Raw genomic sequence first — 17,176 nt, 5'->3', positions numbered from 1 at the left:
GGTACGTTACAAGAAACCGCAACCGTGGTCTGTGCAGATTGCAACCAGAACGCACAGTTTTCACTTCAGGTTGGGTGAGGGAGGAATTAATGCTAAATTTTAAATGAAGTAGTTGAAGGAATACCATAAATGAGTAATATGTCAGCTTCTTATGAGCCCCATGGTTTGTCTGCCATGTTACCCTGCAGAAACTGCCTAGTTTAACTACATTGATGTGGGCTTACCAATTTATTGTGTTAAAAATGGTTTTTGTGTTGATGTAGTTAACATTGGTGGGACTTTCCACAGAAGAGTATAATAAATGTTGCCATGATAGGTTGGTTTGATTTAGGTTCATCAACTACACAGACATCTAACTCATTTCCCAATTGTGCATTCCTGCCCCTACTATCCTAAAATGTGTCTTCGCAGGTGTTGTCTTGCTGCTGATGTAGAGCCTATAATCTTGGTTCTGCTGCACCTGGGTGGTTTTTTTTCCAATTCAGCACAATCGAGTGGTACCAGGAGTTTCTTCTTCATTTATAAGATTTACACACACAATTTTGCATTTAGTATCTGTGGAAATGAAGGATGTTCATGTTATTCCACTGCTGTGCTTAGGGAATGGGCTCAGCACATGCCACTGCCTGTGTTGTTAGTTCTGTATTTTGAAGTGTGGATCCTGTGCTGTGCAGTCAGTGCAACTGTTTACTGTCGGGTTTTGATGTATAGGCACAACTGTACTTGGCACAATGTAGGAAATCTTTATTGGGCCAAGAGGTAAACTAAGACAGAGAGGCAAGGAAACCTCACTGTGCAGACTCTTAGGATTGCTTTTGTAAACATGACAGCTGTATTCACGATTGTATTATTGTCAGAACTGCACCATGCTTTTCCTCCCATAAGGTATGTAAGGTTATTGCTTCCCATTTGCCACAAAATGGAAAATCCAGTGTAGAGACCTGCTGTTCAGAGGACATGAATTTATATTCCTCATAGCAGCTTCTATACAATTATTAAAACACGTGTTGGAGTGGGCTTTACGTGGTGTGGTGTCAGCCTCAGAGTCCTGTGTTACAATCATTTCCCTGCCCTCTGACCAAAGTGAGCATTCAGGGAAAACTTGCTCCATGGGAGAGAAGAAAATCCTTTACTCTGCTGAACACGAATTTAAATTAATAAGAGGAAACATAGTGTTTTAAAGTTTTCTTATATTAAGGTATTCTTGGTTGGAATTGGCTATGAATTAAAACTAGTATTTTTCCTTCAAAAATTTCCTTCTAGGAATTATTCTTTCTACGTGCTTGACAACCACAATCTTCAGCAGCTGTGGGACTGGAACCATCATAACCTGACGATCAAAGAGGGGAAAATGTACTTTGCATTTAATCCTAAACTGTGTGTTTCTGAGATCTACCGTATGGAGGAAGTTTCAGGAACCAAGGGACGACAGAGCAAAGGAGATATAAATCCAAGGAACAATGGAGAGAGAGCCTCTTGTAAGTAAACAAACAAACAAACAAAATCTCGAGGCAAACTGCATAGGAGGGTGTCACACAAAAAAACGAACCAGCATGCTGCCACATTGCTGACCATTACAGTATTTAGAGTCTAGAAATTACAGTAGGCTTTCAGTCGTTCTACTTGTTCAGTTTTTAAAATGTAGCTGTGAAACTATGTTTGCCTGCATGGAAAATTATGTGGTTACATAGTGACTATTTCATCTGTAAAAAAAACATTTAATGAAGACGACTGCTTTCCAAATACCCTTTTTTGTGACAGCAGCATCGTATAACAATAGGAACATACCGAGGAAATGAGAAATAAAACCTTAGTGTTTTGGTATATCCAACAAGGAGCAGTTTCTCTGTTTCCTTCACAAATGTACATCATTATAGGTGTTTTCCTCTCTCAGATATGTATTCTTTCTTGATACTAAAAAGGCTGCTGAATAACTACTCCACAGACATCAAAACAAACTGTTTCTATTATGTTCGAGCTTATTTTCAGCTCCTGCCGAATATTGTACCTCGTTGCTAGAAATGCTTGTTGTAAACTCAATTTTCTGTGCTTTATTTTCAAATTATTCGCTTTTGAATTGAGAACACTTTTTAGTGTTCTACAGTATTCCTAAACTTCAGCGTCTCTGCATTTAATTTTGGATTCTGCAATGGTCAAAGTTATCGGAAAGTCCTCTTCTGGCTTCAGTGGTCTGCACGTCAGGTCTCCAGGTGTAACCAACACATTTAAAAGAAATCTCTCATCTAGGAATTAAGAAAACAGAATGCTTACAAATTTGACCTCATACTCAAACTCTTAGAACTGACAATGCATTTTTCTGTGGGCTATTTGTGGTGTTCTTGGAGCTGAGTTGAGTAAATTAAAATGGATTTTGTGTATAAGTCAAGTCCCCTTGTTCTGGCTGGTGTTTACAAAACTAGGACACGTACTCTGCTGAATGTCTCTTTAGGCATGATGCATAAATGCAGATGGCATAGATCCTTGTTGTAAGCACACTCCATTTTTTGCACATTCAATAGAGCAAAGGCTTGCAGTCCTGGAGGAGTTACAGACACACAGCCAGTCCTTACTACCACTGAGGCTAGTGCCAGCCACTGCTGTTTTTTTAAAAAAACCATTACAGAAAGCTTTCTGACTCTGAGAAGGGGAAAAGAATCAACAAAAGCTAAACTGCCTTTGAAAAAAGCACCAATAGTGCCAGTGTACATAAGGGTGAAAACCCCTTTATTTTCAGAGACTTCTGTGGAACATTAGAAACTAACTCACAGTTGACACTTAGAACACAATTTCTTCATCCAAGAATTAAGTTTTTAAAATGGTATTTTGTTTTGGATTGGAAAGCTCAGTGAGTTGGTAGTGGGAAGCCGTTCATTTCAAAGCTGCCGGCTTCCATCCAACTCTATTCAGAAGAGTAGCTGGAAGCTGCTGCCATCAAATGGTTGTGCCGTATATGAATTGAGTTTTGGAGTTCTTGGTCCGGCCTCTCATGAATAGGTATATAAACTCCTTTGTCCTTTCCATGTTGTCCATTCCTCAGAAAAAACAAATTGTAGTTGTCAAAAGTTGTCCTGAACAGTGAGAACACGGAGGCCAGTTACTGCTCTGCACATACACTGGAGTTGGATGATGAATTTAGTGCTTCTAAACCAGTCCTATGAATAAACAGGACTTCCATTCCGTGCTCAGGGAGAGTCTGAAGTAGTTTTCAAGAGCTTTCTGATTATGCGTTAAAAGAAAATCTGCTTCAGAAAACATAATAACAACCAGCTCCAACATACTCTAAAATGATTGCCAAGGTCACTGCTTACCCTTCAGCACTCAAATGTAGTAGGATGAAATAGGAAGCTCTACAGAAACAAAAGCTGTTGGTATACTGTGGTTGTGATGGTGTGGTATCATAGGCACTACTGGAAAGGCTAATTAGCTAAAACTGATACCTAAGAAACAGCACAAACTAATAGGCGATGTGATGCTAACTCTGTCATATCTTTTTCTGTTGCAGGTGAAAGCCACATTCTGCGTTTTGTTTCCAACACGACGCTCAAGAATCGGATTAAACTAACATGGGAACGGTATCGCCCTCCAGATTATAGAGATCTCATTAGCTTCACTGTTTACTACAAAGAAGCGTAAGTAGAAGTCGTCAGAGACTAATCGGGACAGTCCAAGAGATAGTAGACAATTCTATTCTGACTTTTGGTTTTCTAGCGAGAAAAGTTAGTTGGCAAAGTCCTTCGGGTAGTTCCTATTTCATGCAGTTCACATATCCAGTTTTTGTATTTCATCCTCAAGTTCTGCTTTTGTTCAAATTCTTTTCTTGGTGGAGCACAAGCTCCCTTTAAAAAGAGGATTGTTTTGATTGAAGCCTACAAATGGATTCCAAATCCATCAGGAAGTTTCAAATTTGGGAAAAAAAAATTTTGGTTTGGCTGTTCTCAGGGGTCTAATTTGAAGCTCTTTGTAAGTCATGTCATGTTTACCAAGATCTTTTCCTTCTCTAGTCGTAGTACTGACCAGAGAGCATTGCAGATCAGGAGTTTGCCCATCACCTTGATGACTTACCTACTCAGGGTTTGGGGTTATTTAGATTATCTAGCTTTGGTAGTTTTGTGCATTAGCGCATCTCAATAATGGAGTGGGACATTTGCTGGAGAGATCCTAATTTCTTGGGAGGTGTCTCTGCCATTGCACATCCTTGTAGTGTCAAAATAGTCAAAAATGCAAATGAGCACACTAATAACTCTCCAAGCAGTTTGGAGGTGTGAAAGGGAGGTTTAGAATGTTGGTAATGACAGACGTAGCAAGGCTGCGAGACACAGAAGCACAAATCATTAATGTCCAGCATCACTTGGAAAAAGAATATCACTGTGACGGTGTACTGTGATGCAATAAACTTAGTGCTGATGAGTCTGTAGTAATTAATAACAAGAACAGTACTTTATATGCTCTTGCACCATTGTTGCAACTTATGAAAAATAGAACTATATGGCTATGTAAGTGTGTTTGTATTGTGTGAAAATAGAAGGCGGGGAAAAAAAGCTTATTGGACTGGTCAAGGCCAGTCGTGGAAGTTTACTTTCTTTATGGTCAAAAGCTCAGCCACTATCATGAACTGTTTTGAGTTGCTTCTGTTTCATATATGCTTAGCTAAAATTTAAATATGTCAGAAGCATTTCACTGTCTGTTTTGGATTAAAAAAATGCAATTTTAGTGTGTTCTTGGAGAGCCTTGCCTTATTGCTAGTGACTGAAGGTAAGACCTACAGCTGAGCTGAACTCTGAATTTTGTAGTGCTTGGAAATAAATATTAATTTTATTCTGCTATGGAAAACAAGTAAGCTTTATTTGTTTCACTGAGCAGCAATGAAGTGAGGCAGTCTCATAAATATATGACAATTTTTAAGAGAAAATAAATATTTTGTACTATTTTTTTCTCTTACTATTTCAGACCATTCAAAAATGTGACGGAGTACGATGGGCAAGATGCATGTGGCTCCAATAGCTGGAACATGGTCGACGTTGACCTGCCACCAAACAAAGAGAACAACCCTGGAATTCTACTGCAGGGATTGAAACCTTGGACTCAATACGCCATTTATGTCAAGGCTGTTACCCTCACAATGATGGAAAACCATCATATTCACGGAGCAAAAAGTGAAATTGTATACATAAGAACCAATGCTGCAGGTGAGATCCTGGGCTCTTGGGTAAGAGGTTGATAACGCTGCAGGTATGCTTATTATAATACTATGCAAGTTCTGTTGTTAATACAGAATTTGAATTTATGTGCAGATGAGGTGCATAATGCTAGAAAGTTTCAGTAATTATGAAAGCAGCATTTAAGATTTGAATTAAAACTCTGGTTGTTCAGACATTATTTTCATTGGGAACTATGGGATTTTTTTGGAGTTAGGATTTCAGACTTTGTTCCATTGGTGAAGGTAAATTTAAGTACAACTTCAGATTGGGACTGTAAGTGGTTGCAGTTGAACCCTTAATAACCGTTGTTAGTGGGGCACAAGTAGGAAGTCTTTTCTTTGAGATAGGATGGTGTTTTTTCTTGCAGTATAGAAATGGATTGGGCTTCACTTCAAAAGCTTGCATCAAAATACATTGCAGAATGCTCTAGATATAAATGCCTGCCTTTTTCTTTTTTTCTTTTTCCCCCTCCAGTGCCATCCATTCCCTTGGATGTTATTTCAGCATCCAACTCCTCATCCCAACTGATTGTGAAATGGAATCCTCCTTCTCTTCCCAATGGCAACCTCTCATACTACATCGTGCGATGGCAGCAGCAACCTCAGGACAGTTACCTTTATAGACACAATTACTGCTCCAAAGGTAGGAAAATGAAACATGGTTGTGTGGAAATGCCTGTGACTCTTACCTGCCAGTGCACTTCATTTACAAGAGCTAAAGCCTATGCCCTGCTTCACAACTCTTTTGTGAATAACAGCAAGTAGAAGGGAATGAGTAAACATGGATTGTTGCTGTATTCGTAATACGGAGAGAAAAGAAACAAGCTGCCTCTATTCTTTCTTTTAAGATAAAGTCCCAATTCGAAGATATGCTGATGGGACCATTGATACAGAAGAAGCTACTGAACCCACCAAGCCAGAGGGCTGTGGGGGAGAAAAAGGACCTTGTTGTGCTTGTCCCAAGACAGAGGCAGAAAAGCAAGCTGAGAAGGAGGAAGCAGAGTACCGGAAAGTCTTTGAGAACTTCCTTCACAACTCCATCTTTGTCCCCAGGTAGTGAATTTTGGACACTTTCTCTTTGCCAGTGGGGCTAATAATTTCATTTTTTAACATTTCCTAGAGCTCAGGCTTCCTGGACATGAAAGCATATGTAGATAACACTTAAAAACCATAAACATTGCCTTTCCTTTTGTGACACAATCTGCAGCCTTACTTTGCAGTTTCTCTTATTCACTAATTTTCGTCTTTCTCTTAATTTTAGCTAATAGTAAGGGTTCTTACCTATATTGTTCAAGGTCTATAGCAATGGTTTCTTTTCAGAGTCAAGAGTCACTTGAGGAGCTCTTTGTCTATAAGGGTTTCGGAGATGAGCAAGATGTGGCAGACAAAGGGTTTCAGATGTGATCTGTCTCTAAATAGCCATTTAAGTGCTTGTGTTCCTAATCTGAAGATTTATTTGCCTTTGAAATTGAGGGCGTAGTCACCTCGCAGAATTCAAACTGGTCTTCCTTTCTCAGTGCACTAATTGCAAAGGGCATATTGGTTTCCTGGGTCTGTGCTGCAGAGAAGTATTAAATATGCCCACTCTTCAATGATAAACACTACTGCTTACACATTAAGTGGAATAGTAACGATTTTGTGCTGCAACATAGAGTAGATACTACTGAATTAATTGGTGATTTTGATCCTTGAGTTTCCAATTTATCCTTCATGTAAGCTGTTCTTACTTTAGATAATTGGATCCTGGGGCCTAGCAGACAGTGTATGGCTGTTATGTTACAGTCTATAAGCAATCAGATTTCAATCATGCATGTTATCTCATTGTCTCTGTTGGCAGGTGAAGTTTATGGTGAAGTCCTGTGCTTGAGAACTCTAAAGTGTGGCTTTGCTGCTCATGAAAACTGGTTTATTTCACTCTCCATTGTGATTTTTGGACCTTTATTCAAGGATGTGTTGGATTGACTTGTTTGGGGTTGGGACTGTGATGTGTGCAGAGCTGCTTAGCTTTGTCCAGAAAATGAGGAACTAAATACTGCCTCTCTTTGGAAGTGCCAAGTATTGTATCTGAGCTGTGTTTGAGTCACATTTAGCATTTGTGGTTGAACTTGTGCAGTGTTTCCCTACTGACGATGAGAACCAGCAGCAAAGGTGAGGTACAGAGAAGTAACAGCCACCATGACTGGCCAGAATGTAATTCCTGAGCAATGTGAAATCTTGTAAATGTCATCTGATTTTAGACTTTGTGAAATAGTACAGCAGGGAGTTTTGAAAGGCATGTGTCAGGTCTAAACTACCTGAAAGTCTGTTACAAAGGAATTTTTTTATTTCACCAAAGCTTTGTCATTTAAAAGGCATTGTTTATCTTCTCCCAAATTTTCTTGCATTCCCGCTCTCCCAAAAGGAAACTCATAGAACCTTGAACTCACACAGTAACAAACTGACCAGTTCGCAAAGAATTTCCTGAAAGCTTGACCGTTTCCCATTTTTTCTTAACTTACTGTCATAAGGGTGTGTTTTGTAACAGCAAGGGCAGATAAGGTACAAAGCTCAGAAATAGCTGCATAGCTAAGCAACTTTGAGGAGACTGTATGTCAGGGAAATTAAAGATTATGAGCTAGTGAGACGTTGCCATAGGACAAATCTAAGCAGCTCGTTACTTGCTGATGTATTTTTTTTTTTCTCAAGGGGGAAGTTAATTAATGTGTTAATGCAAGCCTCAATAGTAGTATTTGTTTCCAGTGTTCTACCTGTCTCCAGGGTATTATGAAAGAGATGTAGCATGTAATACAGCGTGAAAATATTTGACTGGGTGGTTTTAAGGTTGTTTAAAAAGCCTGTTGATCTAATCTTGTGTGCAACTTCTGGATGACCCCATGTGTATTACTGCAGTGGTGAGGTAGATTTCAAACATTAGGACTACGGTTAGTCTTGAAGAGACACTCATAACCACAGGAGGATGAGTTATTCTTCAAGTTTTTTGGTTCTCTAATGTGCAGGATGAGGTGGGCTCTGTGTGTAGTAGAAGGTATCTGAGAACTAACATTAAAATTGCCATAAAGTAGGAGGCAGTTAGCTTTTATGTTAAATGACCCACATTTTCCCCTGCTTTTTAATTTCAACTTGATTTAATTTTTATAGTGTTATCTTCTAATTTTTCTCTTGCATTTCTCTTCCTCTCATTTAACAGAATAGATGAATTTTCATGTTTTTATCTCTAGACTTTTCCTTATTTCCTTGGATGCTTGTTTTTTGTCTTTATCTGTGCCTTTCACGAAAGCAGGGAGCTGCTTGACAGAAAAGCAATGGTGTCAAATCTCTTGATGTTTTAATCATGTTTGCCTTGTGGTTATCCTGCAGGTCTTTTTCTCTTCCTGATATGACTGTAGTTTTCACCAACAAGTTTTGTGTTGCTTTCTCTTTATCTTTTTCCCCAAAAGCAAGGTAGGACTGTACTACTTTTTTTTGTTACCCTAGATGCCACCAAAGAGTTGAAACTTCATCCTATAAAAGCAATGATAGACAAAATCATGCCTTTTGGGTTATTGCATTGGCAAATGCTTTTGTGGTTGATTGAAGATGAACTTTTTATTTTCACTGCTTTTATCACAAAATCTGTGCAAATGTTCATCACTTCAGTGCTGGGCATCCCCATGTGCTTTTAGGAGTTTCCCACTGAATTAAAGCAGTAAATAAATATTCATCCTAAGCAAGGTGAATAGCTTTAGTAACTTCCATAAATACCAGCGTAGAGGAGGCACAAGTGCTTGCATCTCCTATGAAATTCCCCCATACCCCACTGACACGTTACGACGTTCACTTGTATGTAGCTTAAAACAATTTCTTGGTAACTTAAGAAGTTTTTTTCCTTGTCTTTTATTTCTTTGCTGTGGTTTACATGGCATCTGAGAGTGTCAAAAAGACTACTCGAGACATAGTAAAAGGATGCTGGAAAATTTTGTCGTGAACTCCTAAAAAAAACTTCATCCAACCTCTGCCAGAAGATTTCAAAACCAAGTCAGCCTGTTTTTGGCTCTCTCTGCAGCGTGCTGTTTTGTGACTGAATGTACTAAGATGGTATATTTGACAGCGAATTAACTTCTCCTGTTGAGTCATCTTTCTTCCTGTTGTGAGTTTGAGGAAGGCCTTATTCGCCTGATTTGTAACTCGCTCTTTGATGGAAATGTGATAGATTTCACCTTTGTCCTTGATAACCATTGCACTGACCAGGTACTAAATGGACACTGGCTAAGTGATTTCAGGTGGGATAGGATTCAAGCCACTACTGTTTTTGTAGTGTAACTCTTTTTACGTTCTTGTTTAACTCCTGGTGCGTTGCTTTCCAGGTGTAGGCAGTCCTGCAGACTTTGGAGACTAGGAGAGCAGGAGCTGGAGAAGCCAGCTTGTCCTGTGTAGTTAGTGCTCCTGTGCAAACCAGCCTTGGATCTTGACACAAGACCAAGTGACAAATCCAATGTGTAGCAATCGTGTGTTAGTTAGCTAATACTATGCAAGTGTTTATAAGAGTATTTTCGTATTGATGCTTGTACTGATACTCAGGTCTGTCCACTACAACAGTTTCTTAGACTTGAGAAAGTAGTACTGTAAATCCTCAAGTTTTTAACTCTGCATAAATCTCGTACAGATGCCTGTAAGGCAAAGCAAAGTTGCTTGCTGAACTCTTTGCTATACACAATATTAGTACTGTGGTTTCTCATATAGGAAGATTGTTCCTTTGCAGAGGTTTTGTTTGGGTGAGGGAAGCAGAGATACACAAATTACCACCCATCAGTGGCGGTTAACATTCATGGTCTTCAGCTACCTTCCAAGGTTTCTGTTCTCAGTGCAACACATTCAAAGTTCTGTAATTTTATTGCAACTGAAAAGTTAAGCCTACTGAGAGTTAGCTTTGCTAATGCAGCAAACTTAAAAACAGTTTTTCCCTAACCTCTTCAACCTTTAACATCTGATTTTTATTTTAAGTGTTAACATTACTGTCATTAAATACAAATGTACGTTGCTTCTTGAATAACACTGAAGCCATTTTTGCTATGCCGTTTGTTGTGTGAGGTCGGAAGTTTGCACGTTTTTCTTGGTGCGCAGTGTGAGCTTCAGAGTTTTGATTGGTTTCTGACCAAAAGAGAGAGTAATAGGATGTGCTGACATGCTGCAGGTCCAGATTAAGAGAAAGCTTTCATCTCGTTTTGCAGTTTCCCTTATTTACGTTTTTTAATAGCGGAGTTACCTATTTTACTGGGGTTTTTTGCCCAGTTCTCCTGGAGCTGGAGGAAAAGTGGTGTTTCTCTAAAGGGACCTTTTCTATACCTGCCTGTTTGCTCCACAGACCCGATCGGAAGCGGAGGGACGTGTTCCGAATCGCAAATGCCACTTTGGCCACTCGAAACAGGAACATGACCGGGACAGATCACTTCACCAACGTTTCTGATGCAGAGGAGAGTGAGGTGGAATACCCGTTCTTTGAGACCAAAGTGGATGGCAAGGAGAGAACTGTGATCTCCCATCTCCAGCCTTTTACTCTTTACCGCATTGATATTCACAGCTGCAACCACGAAGCTGACACACTTGGTTGTAGCGCTTCCAACTTTGTCTTTGCAAGAACCATGCCTTCAGGTATGCTCTCACAAGTATAAAGCTTTGTTTTATTTTTAGGGAAGAGACCAATCTCAGGGAGGACAACCCCTCCAAAAACAGTTAGAAAGACACTGGAGTGTAATAAAAAATGTCTATGCAAGAAAATAATTTGGAACTATATAAAACTTTGTTACAGTAGTTTAATGTCCTTGACTGGTCTCTTGTGTGTACTGAGTAATGTGTATTGAGCCTGTCCTGATCTGGAGAAAGGCAGAAGTGCGTGCATTGAGTACCGAGATAATTATGAGAGAATCTGCTTCCCAGCAATATAGGTGAGACCCACAGACATGGTGGGTTGAAAGGTTTTATTCTTCAGCTCCCTGGATGCTGAATGGAGACGGGGGAACATTTCTCTGCTAATGTTTAGTTTTGCTGTGTTCACTCTGAACTGTTTGCAGATGTTAAGAGTTTTGCTGCTGGGAATGTTTGCCAAATGTTTCTTCTGTCACAGAATGACCATGCGTTTGTCCAGCCTGGAAACAGGAGGAGTACTGTGTTGCTTTGTGCCCAGTTGCTGGCATCTAGAGTACTTCAAATAGGAAGCATTGAATGCTGTACTCATGTTCGGGACTTTTACAGATTGTACTTCTTCTCAGAAGAATAGAGATGATTTTAGTGTAAGCTCATATGCATCCAGCAAAGAGCTTCTGACTCCAGCAGATGTCTGGGAATATTTGATGCAGAATGGTAGCAATTTTGTTTTGTTTCTGGAAGGAAAGACTATCATAATCCAGATCCAGCTGTGTCAGTAAAAAAGCAGAGTGTTGCTTATTTCAAGGAAATAAGGAAATCTGTGAGATCAGGGGAAAGGAAATAAGTGTTCCCAGATTATTAGCTTATGGCTCTGAAAATTAAAGGCTAAACAATTCTATTTTCTTCTAAACCTAACAACTGTATTTTTGAAAAAGTGGCCTTTTTTCTTTGACTGAAACAGTGTTCATATTCCTGTTAAGTTTTGAATGAAACACATACAATTATGAAGAGTGAAATAGGGATAAAGCAATTCCTGAATTGTTGATGAGACTCTGTTTTAAACTGTGACAGGTTTCCTAAGACTGGATGTTTTAGGACAGGGGTGTCAGCGGGGCAGATCTTACGTGTTCACAGCCATTTGCAGACAGGTTGCTGTTTACAGCCATGTGGTGGGAACAGCTGTGTCTGCACCATTTTGGTGTAGTGGAAAGTTTCGAAGGAAGAACCAGATGCTCATAAACAGGTTTTTTGGCCCACGGAGCATAGTGACTAACATAGAGCCCATGCCTGGTGAAGGTACCAGCAGTTCAGACCATGCTAATCTTTTCAAAAGGCCCCTGGCCAATGTATTTTGTTCTCTGGCTCTTTGAATAGCACTTACTGCAGTGCTTTGATACCTAAAGAATAGTATGAACCTTTTATTTTCCTCAATGTTTGCGTAAGTTCCTGTTTCGGTAATAGGTGTTCTTCTCACATCACTTGTAAATATTTTACAGAGGGAGCAGATAACATTCCAGGAACCGTAGCATGGGAAGCAAAAGAAGAAAATACCGTCTACCTGAAGTGGTTAGAGCCTGCAAATCCAAATGGGCTGATCCTAATGTATGAAATCAAATATGGGCAGCATGGAGAGGTGAGGATTTGGCATTTCTATGTTGAGTTACTTGTAACTCTAATTTTATACACAAAATGGGATCTTTCTTAACATGCTTCTGTGCAGTGCTGCAGACCAAAGACAGAAATTGTGATGTCAAACACCCAGCACCACCCAGCATGCCATTCCTTTGTTTCATTTATTTTGGTAGTTTTTGAATTCCACATGTTTCATTAAGGTGTTTGAAGAAAAACTGATCAGACAGGGCTTTTAGTTACAATAATTAGCTTATCCTGCAGCCATATTGTTTTCTGAAGAATGAAGGAATGTGAAGATATTAACATGAACCGTCAATCGTTTTTTTCTTTTAGGAGAAGCGGGAATGTGTTTCCAGACAGGAATACAAGAAGCTTGGAGGAGCTAAACTAACTCATCTGAACCCCGGAAACTATTCTGCTAGAGTTCAGGCCACTTCATTAGCTGGAAATGGGTCATGGACTGAGCCAGTCTCTTTTTATGTGCAGCCCAAATGTAAGATGAACGTTTGTTGGCTGTGTCAAACTGGGGGACTGTTGTCTTTTTAATATTTCCTGATGTTTACGTATGTGACTGGGTCTCTTGCCTGTACTCTGAATACTCCTCTTATTTGCTGATGCTTCTTTGGGAATTCTTCTCTGTTCCATTTTTTTGGCAAGTGTTGACAACCAGGAGGTTGTATCTGAGGTGTGGTCCTTTTCTTGCATGCATTGTATATGTATGAGAGGTGCAACCAGGGAGTGGGTGTGTAGAACACACTGCTGTGACTTCCTGTGATGTACAGCTACGTTGGGAGTGTAAAGTTAGCCATAACAATGTGGAGCTGGATTGTACAGAACCTGTGGCAATAAGGCAAACCCGCTTTAAATTGCAAGCTAATACAAGAAACAAATAATTTGTTTAGCTTTTTGCCTGGCAGGTTTCTTTTAAAGATCAAGATGCTTTTTCATATGACCTGTTCCAAGTGACATTTGATAAAGATAACAGCCTGTTGAAAGGGTGATGTTGGCCCTGACAATGGGATTAATTTATATTTTGGAAGAACACCACAGTAGTGTCCATGGAGACCCTCCCAAGAACTTCTGTATTTAGTTGTGGAGCAGATGTATCCACAGAAAACTGCAGCTCCATCTTTTTATTCCTTTTTGGTTTTCTAATTGCTGGACTTTGCTCTTTACTTCAAGTTCTTCCGTGTGTATATATTCAGAATATACAAGTATAAGCAATTGCAAGGTGAACAAAAGGTGTAAAAAGGTGAATATGCAAGTGCACAATTACATATTGTTCACTGAGGAATCTAAGTCCTTAAGCATAACTCTTGAAAACAAACCCCAGACAGACACTGTTCTGTACAAAATTAATGCTTTTCACTGTCTGTTTTCTTGTTCCACTCATCTGCAGTCAGGGAGTGTTTCTGAGTACATTTTTCCACATCAGACAAGAAAATGAGTACTTTGATTTCTTCCCTGTATGGAAATATACTGAGTGGGTTTTCAATGTTTCTTTGTTAATGGATATTTTATAGAAACCCTGATACAACTGTTTTCTTGTTGGTTGCAGCAGCAAACTATGGAAACTTCCTGCACTTGATAATTGTGCTCCCTATTGCTTTCCTGCTCATCATTGGGGGATTACTGATAATGCTGTATGTCTTTAACAAAAAGAGGTGAGTTGTATATGCTTGTGGTTAAAGCTGCAGGAGGGGAATTCTTATTTTCAAATCTGTGCCCATGGAGCAAGTTAGAAATTAAAAAGGGGAATGACATTCAGAGGACTCGAGAAGCTGAAGTAGATTATGTCTTGTTGGTGTGTAAAAGAAGGTGGTTTAGAGTTACCAGCAAGCATCTAGCTGCTGCTTGAGATATGAAGAGGCTTTTTATTACAGTATCATGTTTGAGAGGGAAGAGGAAGGCTTGTCAGGGACATACCCACTGGGACAATGATGGCAGGCACTGAACCTATATAATCAGAAGATTTGACTGAAATATGGGTCAACATAAATAATGAAAACTTAGTTCAATTTAGGTTAATTTGATTTCTTGCAAATTTTAGAGGTTTTTTGAAGTCTTTACACATCCACTCAAAAAATTACATCCTGGACAGAGCAGTCTAGGGGAATGTTTTATTTCTATTCCTCAGTTTTGTTTTTTTTTGTAACTAGCGATTTATATTTTTTATTTAATTGTAATACGTCATGAGAACTTAATAGAAGTCAGTGCAAATGTTCAGCTTTGCAACTTTCCAGCTATGGAGGTTTTTTATTTCACTCATAAAAATTATGCTCGTTGAGTATCCCATTATTGGGAATGTGTGCTCAGGGGGAGCCCAGACAACAAAGTGTGTTCAAACCTGGGAGGCTGGACCATGCCGAAGCAGGAGGCTGGATTACATGGTTTAGTGGTGGACTTGGTATAGGTTAACGGTTGGGCTCGATGATCTTAAGGGTCTTTTCCAACCTAAATGATTCTATGATTATTTCCAGCTCTAATTCATTTGTGTGCAGACAGTGTTACCAGTTCTCTTCAAGCACTCCAGAAAGGGCTTTGTATCTAGTGAAGTACAATACTTGCTTATCCTTCCCTTGGACTCTCCTAGGTGAAATGCCTGATAACTCAGCCTTCTTTAAACTGTTGTTCTAGCCCACAAAAGTGTTTTGTCTTTGATTTTTCTGAGGTCTGATTGATAATTTCATTTCTACAGCCTGCCTCCTGCAAGAGCTCTCAGAGTGCTGAATAAATATGTCTTATTCTGAAATTCACCCCAGTAAAAAGGGGGGGGCGGGGGCGCAGTGTCTCTGTGTGTGTGTTTTTAAAATAAAATAATAGAAACACTTACAGAATAGTTGAATGGAATTCCCTATTAAAAAAAACAGTCTTTGCTCAATCACTTCTCTCCCCCAGTAGAGCAGGTGATGTTAAAGTGTGTTTGCAGCCACAGGTCTCCTGGGTGTATTACCATACAGCTGTCTTTCTTAAAGGAAGTTTACCCAGCAGCTAAAAGTGCCTTGTGTTTATGCTTTTCTGGTGCTGATTTGATATAGAGAAGACTGTAGGTTTCCTGGGAAAGCTGTTCAGGGCTGTTTTCCCATAGATTATGCGAGGTAGAATAAGAACTTGGCTTGTCCCCTTTGTCCGAAAAGCTCTTCACATAGAGTAAATAATACTTTGTGGCTGAGCAAATGGTGGAAAAGCTGTAGAAGAGGTGGTCTGAAATTTACTTAGGCTTAAAGATTAAAAAATAAAAAAAAATATTTCAACAGGAACAGTGACAGACTGGGCAATGGAGTACTTTACGCTTCTGTGAACCCCGAGTACTTCAGTGCTTCAGATGGTAAGTGTGGCCTTACACTTCTCATGCTTTTACTTTCATATATTCTGTTCATGTCTGACTGAAAACTCTAAAAGGGATGTGGTAAAACTGTTTTCTCTCTTCGTTTTATTAGCATAGCCATAGAATCCATCATTGATAATATGTAAATGTCACCTGTCTGTTGAAACTGGGGAGCTTTTGAAATTTCTCCTGTAGTTTATTCAGCTGAGGCAAATTTGGATGTATTAGTTTCTCTTTCAGACTATCATCTACTCATCGAGTGATGTTTTTACTGGAATGAAAGAAGAATTAATGATTTCATTGTCTTTCATGTTTGCCCTTTTAAGCCCTATTCTAACCTATCAAAACAAACCTGCTCCTTGTTTCTATGTACTTCTCATGTGGAAAATAGCAACATTTAACAAAAAGCAATACTGTTCCCTCACTTCCCGTCCCGATAAAACTCTCCAACAACTTTTCACCGTTAGAGAAAAGCAATATCGTGGGCTTCCAGACATACTACATGCAGAGATTTTGTTAAAATGATCACAGATGTTTAATGTTATCCATGGTTGTTTCTCTTAATATCTGGAGTGTAGGTAAGTCTGTTTTTCTCTAGCTGGCAAAACAATTTTTTTGAAGCTAGTTTCAAATTGACTGGTGTATATATTTGGCGATGACAATATTTAGTGGTACTAGACTGTGGCAGGATTTAGATCCCAGCTGGTATATTTGTGTTGAGTGCTCTGCTAACAGAGTTAAATAATTGTTGTTCTGAAGTCCGGTGTGGAGGGGAGGCATCTTTAATTTCTTACAATTTTCAGTGGGAGACACAATGTGGATAATGCTCAAGTCTTTAAAACCATCCAGGAAATAAAAATTCTTTAAACCAAAATTCCTGTTCCTAGAACAGTGTGCTTTTTCTGGTTTTGCTTTCTGTATGTCTGTATTATTTTCCTGTACTTCACTGTTGCAGGAGGTAGTGCCTGCTAATGGTGTAGATGAACTTCTTGCCAGTCCTTGTGTTGGCTGTCCCTGAGCAGCAGTAGGAGCTGAATGAGCCTGACAGTCCAGGGATCCTCAGCTCTACATCTCCAGAAAGCCTGTGTGCTGGGATTGCTATGGGTTGAAGAACCCTGGAAATTCAGCTTTCTGGCTAAATGAATTGCTTTTAAAAAAATAAAATACAACAAGCAACTAGATTCCCACTGCAACCCTATTTGCTAGATAATTAGTTTATTTTTACACACACACACATATAGAGGTGTGGTTGTCTGTAACGAGCACGTGCCCATACTGTACAGATTATGTACGTGTGGAGCTCTTCAAGTGCAGGAAGAAATCAGAACATCGGACGAATTTCCTTGAGGCATCAGTTCTTCTGTTCATGGTTTAGTTTGGTGCTACTGCTGTAGACT

The 17,176-nt window shown here is 39.4% G+C and overlaps 1 protein-coding gene across 1 annotated transcript in view; it reads left to right on the top strand.

Annotated features, from left to right (window-relative positions):
• IGF1R (insulin like growth factor 1 receptor) overlaps positions 1–17,176 on the top strand; it is a 186,296-nt gene that overhangs the window by 152,003 nt on the left and 17,117 nt on the right. Inside the window, exons 6-15 of the mRNA XM_059823652.1 lie at positions 1,264–1,478; positions 3,503–3,629; positions 4,948–5,186; positions 5,673–5,840; positions 6,046–6,250; positions 10,539–10,825; positions 12,316–12,452; positions 12,785–12,944; positions 14,013–14,115; positions 15,709–15,779. Coding sequence (XP_059679635.1) covers positions 1,264–1,478; positions 3,503–3,629; positions 4,948–5,186; positions 5,673–5,840; positions 6,046–6,250; positions 10,539–10,825; positions 12,316–12,452; positions 12,785–12,944; positions 14,013–14,115; positions 15,709–15,779 — 1,712 coding nt within the window. The remainder of the gene's footprint in view (positions 1–1,263; positions 1,479–3,502; positions 3,630–4,947; positions 5,187–5,672; positions 5,841–6,045; positions 6,251–10,538; positions 10,826–12,315; positions 12,453–12,784; positions 12,945–14,012; positions 14,116–15,708; positions 15,780–17,176) is intronic.

This window comes from Gavia stellata, chromosome 13, assembly GCF_030936135.1.
Source record: "Gavia stellata isolate bGavSte3 chromosome 13, bGavSte3.hap2, whole genome shotgun sequence".
NCBI classification, from domain to species: Eukaryota; Metazoa; Chordata; class Aves; order Gaviiformes; family Gaviidae; genus Gavia; species Gavia stellata.
This window is presented reverse-complemented; position numbering and strand designations above follow the sequence as displayed.